General features: G+C 37.1%; 1 protein-coding gene across 2 annotated transcripts; it reads right to left on the bottom strand.

Moving 5' to 3' along the window:
* LOC126786134 (uncharacterized) lies at nucleotides 1–4,356 on the bottom strand. 2 transcript variants are annotated; one of them, XM_050511864.1, is made up of 5 exons: nucleotides 4,059–4,356; nucleotides 1,746–2,924; nucleotides 697–1,635; nucleotides 519–603; nucleotides 1–182 (listed from the first exon to the last, which is right to left on the bottom strand). In XM_050511864.1, the coding sequence occupies exons 2-4, from the start codon at nucleotides 2,886–2,888 to the stop codon at nucleotides 565–567; spliced, it is 2,121 nt and encodes a 706-aa protein (XP_050367821.1). In that variant the 5' UTR covers nucleotides 2,889–2,924; nucleotides 4,059–4,356; the 3' UTR covers nucleotides 1–182; nucleotides 519–564. The 2 variants fall into 2 exon arrangements, with proteins under 2 accessions (XP_050367821.1, XP_050367820.1); XM_050511863.1 differs by lacking the exon at nucleotides 1–182 and having other exon boundaries at nucleotides 229–603.
* Between the last annotated feature and the right edge of the window lie 6,261 nt (nucleotides 4,357–10,617).

Genomic DNA, 10,617 nt, shown 5'->3' with positions numbered 1-10,617 from the left:
GTCTTGGGGTTGATAATACTGATTCAGAAAGTCCTAGCATACCAAATTCACATGCAAAATCCTACTGAAATTTCTTCTGTATGTACTATGGAGAGCGAATTCAGAGTTGAAACTGAGAAACTAAGTCCTATGACTGCAGTGAAGCTGTGAAGTAACCTTTCCCTAATGTTGCTGATCTGAAACTGCATATTGCACAAACATTTTTATGATGGATCTCTGGTGCGATGTATCTGAACCTTACCAACGTTTCAACACCACATAATGTCATATCAATAAGAAAATAACAAGTGATTCTTTTCTCATTAGCATCAGAGGAAGCCAAACAATTTAGAATTGACTATTGAGATATATACATGCCAATTACACTAAAATTTGGCTCATCGATCTGTTTCTTACCTATAACTCTATAAGCTGTATCAGTTGTAAGCAAAAACTAAGAACACCAAAATATATTGCTCTATAGAGATCTCATGAGCGAAAACGATTAGGGGACAAGAATCTCCAGAGTAAGGCCATACCCTATTATTCAGGAAGTGGGAAGAAGCTTTGAAGAACTGAGACATTCTAATTCTTAGGTTGCTGACAAACATGAGTGATTAATTCCTGTAAAGGGGAGGAAAAGTTAGAGCTCCTTTATGTCACAAATGACTTCTAGCGCAGGCGAAATAAAGTGGCAAATAAGGATGTTGTGATTACCTCGGAGAAGCGCACATGATCATGGTGCAAATTGGAAGTCTTTACAATGGTTTCCCACTTGGTACCAGCAGAGGAAGGTTTGGAACTCGACCTTTTAGAATGCCTTTTGGTACCAGTGGAGACTGGTTTGCTTGAAGGAGTTGAAGAGAGTGTCGATGAGAGCCAAGACTGGGAAGGTGATTTTGGTAAAGGTGGGGGAAGAGGAGACTGTATTACAATAATGCTAGCATTTCCTGGATCCTCTTTTATAATGTCATCACTCCTTGTATCAACTCCTAGCTGGGAGTCCTCCACTGCAACTACTTGGCCTTTGATATGGGATATGTCAGAAAATGAAGATGAACTATCTTCAACAGACTCCAATACTGCAGGTTCTGAGACGCCATTGCTCTCAAAATTAGTCAGGCATTTGATATCTTGAAACAAAGACTCATCTGTAGACATTTGTTCCATCCCACTTCTCTTTAATAGGGTCCGAATGTCCTCAACAGCAGAGTCTACTCGTTCTTTGGTATACAAAGAGCTTGAATTCAGACACGATTTTTTGGTAGTATTTACAGTATCAACATACAGTGTCTTCTCAATCATAGGGATCACAGTATATGACCCTTGTTTATTTCTTTGATGGCTTAGTACCTCCTGAGACTTGGGGCCAACTTTGTCATTCATATTGAACTTACTACTACTGACTTTGACATTCTCTTCTTTGGGAACACCAAGAAACCCCCCTCCAGTAAAGGGAGATTTAGGTCTTTCATTTCGGTAAGGGGATATGCAAGGACTTCTTGATTGCCTGAAGGGAGATGCCCTACCTTTTGGTTGCTCACCAGAGAGCCTAAACAGATTGGAGTGAGCAGCCTGATTGTTCACCAATCTTGGTAATTCACCTGAAAAACATCTACGGTCTGCTTTGAGATAATAAGCAGCATCCTGATCACGCTAACAAAAACAAAAAACAAAAAACCCTGTCAGCAATCAATTTTTTTCTTCTAGTAACTGAAAAATGAAAAAAATAAAACTGGAAATTTGAATGAGACTGTCTGGATAACCTTATTGAGTGGTTGGCCATTAGACTGACTATTAGCAGGCTTTATAACCTTGTTGAGTGGTTGGCTATGAGACTGGTTATTAGCAGGCTTAATAGCCTTGTTGAGTGGTTGGCTATGCGATTGACTATTGGTAATCTTCATACCCTGCTTCAGTGGTTGACTGTGAGACCGACTATGAGTAGTTTTTCCTGGTATTGCAGCATTAGAAGAGCAAGATATGAGAGCCCGGGCCCTAGCTTTCATCGCAGGAACAGGTAAAGGGCACAGAGAATTTCTCAAGCCTAAACGAGGAAACAGGCCACAACCCTTTGGTGCAATATAACCAGGGTCATCATACTCATCCTCCTCTGCTTCACTCTCTTCTTCCTCTTTGTATTGGCCATACTGAACTAGTTCCATGTGAGACCGTTGTTGATTAGGTAAGGGACTTGTATCCTGTCTGATCACCCTTGTGACTTTCCTTGGTTGTTCATGTGGTACTGTATGTTGTTGCTTCTTTATAGAAATGTGAGGTGTCTCCAACGCCATTGCCTTGGCTGCAGGTAAAAATCGCTTCATCATGAAGTCTCGAGTTTGTGGATCAATAGATGGCTTCACATTTGCAGAATGAGATTGGCATGTGCCAGCTGCACTGCAGTTCATGGAGAAAGACTCAGTAGGCGGGGACAGTGTCTCATGTGCATCAGAATAAACGTCATTCTCATCCTCAAATTTTGAGGCTCTTCTCTCATTCCCTCCCTCTTTTGAGCACTTGGCTTCTGTTGCAGTTTCATTCGAAGAAAATGATTTCAAGGAGGGTCTCATAGCCTTTTGATCAGCTTCCTCTTTTCCTAAAGGTTTCTTTTTAACTTCTACAAGCTTTCCAGGGGGAAGTCTTGGTGTAACAGAAGGCTCTTCTCGAGACTGAATCTTTGGTTCTTCATCCTTTGATCTTCCTGGAATGTCTTCCCAATGAAAAGGAACTGCAACTGGTTTCGTTACCTGCTGCAAAGAAAAATCTGATTTGGGAAGAGGAAGTGTATGTCTTCCATTAGCCAACCTAGGAGTCACCCTCCCAGAGTCTGAACTTGTGGACACTGGAGATGCAGTAATTCGTCTCACTGATAGAAGTGGTGCACTAAAATTGAGGTTCCTCCTCTCCATGTCCAAACTCGGTTTCAAGCAACTCTGCAGACCTCTCTATATTCATTCAAAGTTCAGCAAGTGTGAGGCAAAATACAATATTTGACAACAGGGCAGAAAACATGACAGTAAATACCAAATACTTCACAAACAAGTTTCAGAATTCATTTTGAAATAGGAAATGAATTCCATTAAGTCAAATATGAATTTTCTGCTTGGATAATCTATGAGGTGTCCAAGTATAAAAATTGAAACGATCATGGCCTCATGGCCAATTAGCTTTTTTAGTTGATTGTAATTACTAATTACCATAGAATCTGCTTTTTATTGATTTAGCAATGCGTTATTAGATTTCTAAACGTGCCAAAACTTTGATGGGAATTAGTACCAGAATGGAAAACACATTATTACTAGAAAGGTCACCCAATTTCTCAAATAAGCATTTTTTGTTCTTGAGCAAAGGAAAACACTTTCGAAAAGTTCATTATTTAAGATGTTATTGAAGACAAAATCCAAACTGAAATACAGAATTTTCATATTCTTTCTTTTCTTCTATCTTCCTCCATTAAACCAAGCATGTATGTTTTCAAAAACCAAGCAAGTATAGAGAGTGAATTTGCCTACACCAAAATAACTAACAGCAATGCATTTACTGGGTTAGCTCATTTTACCAACTTTCACAAATTGCCATAAACAAAGATTTACTATTCCTGGTTAAAAAGATTGAAACTTTTCAACAACAAGCTGAAACTCTCATAACAATCTCATCAATACAATCTAACAAATTGTGAAATCAAAATTGGTGTATCTCATCTCATCTCACCTCATCTACTAGGCTAGCTGAGATTCACAAACTCTAGCAAATTGCCATAGACCTAAGATTTACTCCAGGTTAACAAAAGATTGAAGCTTTTCAACAAAAGACTCATACTTTTCAGAACAAAATCCCACCAACACAATCTAACAAAAACAGAATTCAGAACTCCAAATTGGTTTTACCCTCATTTTAACACCACCCCAATTCAGAACAAAGAACAACCACCAGAATGCAATTCCAGAAGAACCCAGAATCACCCACAAACCAAATAGTGTATGAAGCTCAAACTTTCATGTACAATCAACAGTTCAACACCATCAATGAAATCATCAAAACTAACTGAGGAATAAGAAGAAGAAAATAAAAGGGCATACCTCTCAAGCTATGGGGAGAGAGGTGGGGTACTGTTGCTGATGATGCTTGACTCCAAGAATGAAGCCGTGGAGTAAGGGAATGAGTGGAGACAAAGGAAAGCCGAGAGAGAGATGGAAGAAGAAGCTCAGTGTGTTCTTTTTAACTTGAGTCCACTACCAAAAACCAAACACATGCAGAGTTGCAGAGGAAAGCCTCCATCATTTTGCTTCCTAATTCTACCAAAGTGTGGTCCCATTTTGATTATTTCTTTCTAGCAATGGATTATCTGCCCTTTTGATTCTTGCTGTGTTATTTATGAAAGTCCTATTTATTGAGGGCATTGAGGTGCTGTCACGGACATTACAGTTGGGAGTACAAAGACGGTTGCTGATCCAAGGTCTTAAACTATTCAGATCTGACATATTTGGTGGACCAAAAACTCATCTATTTATCATGTTTTTGAGACTTTTGCTTAAATGATATATATTTTCTCATTGATATTTCACTTAATTATCATCAGACATTACATATCAATTATAAAGCATGCAAATATCTTTGGAATATATTGTTTCGAACTTGATACAGAATAGCATTTGAGTTGAATGATTCAGCCAACGTATCGATTACACTGAATGATTTTTCCCCGAAGACTTTAAGTCCACGAGTCCATCTCCACACACTAGTTGTGAATCATTTTAAATCAATTTTATGGTTAGACTGTGATTGTTTTCTAACGAAGTGGGATTAAGAGTCTAAGCTAAGTAGTGAAAAAAATTAAGGAAAAGCATGCAAGGTCTCATGAAAGAGATTGTGAAAGTGAAGCATTTTGGCCCCATTAGCATGTGCTGAACTGCTGATTATTTTTGACTCACTCTCCTTGATCCATTTCAATCAAGTATAAATACCGATTTACACCCTAAACTTGGCTGAAATTGTCAATTTGCACCCAGAACTTGCATTTGAGTCAATTTACCTCCTAAATTTAGTAAAAATTGCCGATTCACACCCGAACTTGTATTTGAGTCAATTTACCTCCTAAACTTGGTAAAAATTGCCGATTTGCACCCCATCCGTTAAATTTAATTGTTTCTATCCAATTTTGCGTCACATGTCATGCATTTAAGGGGTAATATTGTCATTATATATTTATTCATATTGAATAATGAAATAAATTAATAAAATTACTTAAGAGGAACATTTGCTACAATGTTTGTTTTTTCGAAACATGTTATTGATTTATATATTTATTATTTTATGTGATATGGTATGTTAAAAGATATTAGAAAAAATATAAATAAATAAATACATTGAAAATTAAAAATAAATGTGTGTTCCAAGAGAATTACTATTCTACCATTGTGTGTATCTTAGCCTTATTAGGTTTCCTGTTAGAGATAGATTCGCATCTCTGTAATAGATTAGGACTCAGAATCCTACGGGATTGTGGTTATGTAATGCCTATATATTGGCCTCATTATCAATCAATAAACGATTACGTTCTGTTCTATTACGTCGTTATTATTCTCGTTTTGTTCATCCTCCAACAATGTGTACATATAAAAATATATTTATACACAACACACTATATTTGAATGGGTGGGTATATTGAATATATAATTCAAAGTAGGGTTAAGTAGGTAGAAAAAAAGATGTAAATAAATAATTTGATTAACAAAATAATCCTCATTTTAAAGAATATTTTTATTTGTTTTTAAGAAAAATATAAATAGAAAATGACAACATTACCCCTCATGTGCATGACATGTGACGCAAAATTGGATAAAAACAGTTAAATTTAACGGATGAGGTGCAAATCGGCAATTTTACCAAGTTTATGAGGTAAATTGAATCAAATACAAGTTCGGGGTGTAAATCGGCAATTTTTACCAAGTTGAGGAGGTAAATTGACTCAAATGCAAATTCGGGGTGCAAATTGACAATTTCAGCCAAGTTTAGGGTGCAAATCGATATTTTTGCCTTCAATCAATTATGAGTGCTGAATTTTGATAACATTTAGAACAATAAAATTCAGTAAAAGTAATTAAAGATAATTAAACACACATTCGGCAATGTTCATACAAAGAACAAAACACAAAATTGAAGACAAAGAAGAAGAGGAATTCTGTTTTGCAACTTGGTTCTCATCTCTCAAACTTCAAATGCATTACACATAATTTCATCCATAGGGGAAGACGAAGAAGAGGAACACGGTCTTTGTTTTCCAACTAGGTCGACGTTTTGAGTCGTTGTTTTAGATTAGGTCGACCTTTAATATTCTTTTTTTATATAATATAATTAAAATCATAAACTAGAGATGAGTTAGAGTTGAGTTTTAGATTAGCCTAACTCTATAGTTAAACGGGGTTAGGATGGGTTAGAGGCTGTTAAGTTGAGTTGGATGCAAATGTCAAATGTCAGATTTTGAAAGGGAAACAAATAAGGGGATGGAAAAAAAGGGACTGCAGATTTTCTTCCGCAGATTGCAGAATTTGAAAGATTGAAACATTGAGATTTCCCCCGATATATTCAGATTGGTCATTTTTATTCAAGGGGAAAAAAAAAAGTTTGGTCAATCAACTAAATAACACGAATGCTTTCCTATAAAGTGCCCCTCTAATTGCGGGGATCCCCATTTATAAGCTTTATTCGATCCTGAAAGCCAGTCTTGATTGTTTTTCCATTTTTGTAGCTAGGTGCAACAATTATAAAATAACAAACCTTCGAATTATAAAATGGTTGTTATTTTGTTCTGATTACCTTGATTGACTGATAATGCTTTGATTCAGGCCTTTTGTGCCTCTGACACTAGATGATTATTCTCTGCACTTTGGACTATTTGTATTTGTACAAATTCCTCAAGACATGGAAGAATAATCAGAGTTTGTCACATCATCATGCCAGATGATTCATGGTTTTGAGCTACCAGTTTCATATAATCACCTAATGCAACTGATTCATTGGTCGGATTAGTGTTTTCACACACGAGACAAGGGATTAGAATCATTAGATAATAGTCTCATATCCAGAATCTAAGTTCATGGTAACAAAACCAAAACGGAAAATGAAAACTCTTCCCAGTTGCTGATCGGTTATATGCTATAACATTAAGCTTTGATGAAATGGAATCACAGAAAAAGCATGAGAGGCTTGAAGGCTACATTGTGGCTATTCTCATTAAGTTATAAAGGTAGGTTACAAGATTATATACAGCTAGCTTAATTTATAACAGGAGATGACCGAACTAGCTAGGCTGCTTTCAGTCCTCCTATAATCCTAATACATTTTTGGTTTTCAGGGAATCTGGACAGTGGAAACTGAAAAAGTTTGCTTCAAAGCAAAAACTCATAATACCAACTCAAATCTAGAAGAGCAACTCATAATAGCAAGAGGCTAGCTAGGAGGTTCATTAGGAACTTAATTAGCAGGTCCGGTGCCTAACTTGTTTTCTCATAACTAGGTGTTCTCAACTCATAATATTGGGTACAGTAGATTTGCTGCGTATGGCTGTGAACATTTGGAATTTCTCATATTTTATTTCGTTCTGCACCTTGCTCTATAAAAACTATGTTTACACCTAATCCCGGACGAACAATTTGTTAATAAAAGGCATGTTCTCTATTTTTTTTTGTCGGCAAAGTCTGTGGTCTATATGATAATTTAGCTTTGATCGGCTAAAAGTCTTGCCCTACTTCCCCTATTACTGTATTATTGTAGCAGCAGCAGCAGTAGCACCAGCAAACTTATGACATGCAAAAGCTATGATAGTGTTATTGGGGCAATTTGACTTGTGTCGACTATTTTCCTTGGCAACAAGGTATAGAATACAAAGGATATGGGGCATCACATTTTCCAATGCCTTTGTGTTAGCAAAATAATTAAATTTTTCTATCTCTGTATTTCTTGTGAACAAAAGTCTACGATTTCCATTTGAGCTTCGTGTAAAATCAGACTTAGTAGAGTAGCAGGGGGGCGACAATTACATTGCTGAACATAGAGACCAGGTTATCATAGGCATCACCACTATTCTCTGGAATCTGGATTCAGATGTATAGTTACTGTTTCAGCTTCAAAAGGCCTTCAAAAGGTTTGGGCTTTTGGGTTTTGGCCACTACCTGCATTAGCTGCATCTGTGAAATAAGACCATCAGGTGATTCGGGTCATTTCCATGCAGCAGCTCGTTGGTGAGAACTCCCAATCTGCCTGCAGGGAGAGTTAGTCCTGAAAGGATCGCGTTACGTACTGCTAAAGATAAAGACCATATATGTCACAAAGCACATAAAACAATTCTGCAGAAACTACAAAATCAAGTTTAAGTTTTCCCAATGCTTCAAACGTCGTGTACAATACCCTAGCAAGGGAGAATTCTCTCTCCACATAGAGGCGGCGTTTCCTTCTTAGACCAGATAGCTTCGTATGGTAGCAACCCAAGCGATGACAAGATAGCTCACCAATGTCAAGTGGTTTGTTTGCCGGACGGGGATTCATTTAAAATAGCTCTCAAATGGGCTATGTGAGGGATCCTTTCAACGTCCATAGAAAAATGGCTCCGCTTGGATCTCTGATCTCGTTCTGACCTCGTGGAGACGGTGTTGTGGGGGCTCGTATTCAGTAGCGGATCCAAGATTCACAATTCGGGGGGACTTGAATTTTTTCCTCAACGGCCGAAGTGATAAAATTTTATAGTGCATAAAATATTCAACTATAATATAATAAATGTATACCTTGTTGATGTGAAAATAGCAATCCATTCAAAATTATCATAAGTTTAGTCAATTATTGCAAAAGGAAATTTTTAGATTTGATCAAAAACCTTAATCAAAATTAATACACAATGAAAATAAAATAGATTAATTACATGTTGAAGAAATCAAGAAAGATTGGAAGTAAATGGAAAAATAGACACACAAATATGCATTTATTGGAATTTGATCTTAGGTGGGCTTGATATTAACAAAACTTTAAAACCAAGCATGCAAAACTACACCATATGAATATATTGCATGTACTTAGGTAAGTATTTCCCAAATTCTTTGAGGGACTTGAGTCCCCCCTACCAATGCCCTAGATCCGCTCCTGCTTGTATTAGTTGGGTTCAATGACAAGTTTTGCCGACTCATCGAGGAGGGTTTTTGGGACGCTTGCATGCGTCCTTTGTTGAGTCCTCGGTGGTGGGGGCTTGCGGGCTCCCGATAGTGGGATCTTGCGAAGCTCGCGGTGAGGGTGCAAAGCTCAATGGCGGCAATAGTGGCAAAACTTGGCCGCAACGCAGCAATAAGAGGCTCGTAGTGTCGGTTAGGCGGCGGTATAAGCTAGGTCGGCGTGTGGATTGAGGTTAGTCTAAGGTTGCTTTTTGTGAGCCTGGTGGATTTCCATTCATGGGCTAACTCCCTTATGCCTTTTTACTTTTTTTTATATCTATTGTCTAATAATGCTACCTGCAGGTTAGTTTAGTAGTTTAGTGGACATTTGTCTTGTATATTTGTTCCTTATGTAGCACATGATTTAACTCATTGCACTAGTATTGATGTACATCAATGAGGTCTTAGACAAATATACTACTAGGTTACTTTATGTTGTTTTTTATTGATCTAAGCGTAGTAGTCTAGATTAAGCTTGAATATAAGTTTATATCTCGCTTGACCAGGTGTATAGTTTGTATTGGAGTTTTCTCCTGTATAACTACCGGTAATTATAGGCTTCGGTCATATGGGCGACTTGCCCGATGAACTATATCAATTTCTCTATAAAAAAAAAGGAGTTTTAAGTTTTCCTAGTTGGACTAGGATTCTAGGAAGTGATCATACTTCATCAATTTAGCTTCAAACTCCTACCATCTCTTCTTCTGATTCAACAGCTACACTTCACTCTAGTAGCTAGAGATCCAACGCAATACAGCCAGTACCACAGGCCTACAGCACTCCGCTGCAACACCAACACGGCAACACAGCAAATATTCAATGCTATGCTACTATAACTCTCAGAATGTGACGAAATGCTTAATGTTCTGCGCAGATAGAAGGCGAGTTGAACTTGATGTTTTCCAGATAGGTGGCTAGACGTTTATCACATATTCTCAAGATTAATCAGGTTCATTCACTGATAATTCTCCACCTAATAGTCTATTAGGTGATATTTACCCGAACTAAATAACGGGAGTTTCACATATGTATTTCTATTGATTAAATCCGAATTAAATCAAAGCCATTTAGTTGATACATTTAGGTAATACTGATACATAGTCCAAGGTGTTTTCCAACAGGGAGTTCTTAGTCACATATAAGTTTGCTGTATATAAAAGCACTTGAACCAGTCCCTTTTCAGCTTTATTTAGCAGTTTGCTTAAAGTTTTGGTCTGTATTTTAGTTGAGTCAGAAGAATGGGAATGACTCAAATGAATACTCTAGTCTTACTAGAATCGATTTTACTTTTATTTATGAAATGAGAACAGATTTTACTTATATTCCAGTATATTACACAGACATGATAACAACCAGTTTCAACTTCCTGGTACAAGATTGAAAAGAATCCACCAAACTCTGCTGTAATCAATCAAATTATTCTGTCGATTGCACCATGATG

Source organism: Argentina anserina, chromosome 3 (assembly GCF_933775445.1).
Source record: "Argentina anserina chromosome 3, drPotAnse1.1, whole genome shotgun sequence".
Lineage (NCBI taxonomy): Eukaryota > Viridiplantae > Streptophyta > Magnoliopsida > Rosales > Rosaceae > Argentina > Argentina anserina.
Note: the sequence above shows the minus strand (reverse complement) of the source record. Positions and strands in the feature narration are given on the sequence as shown.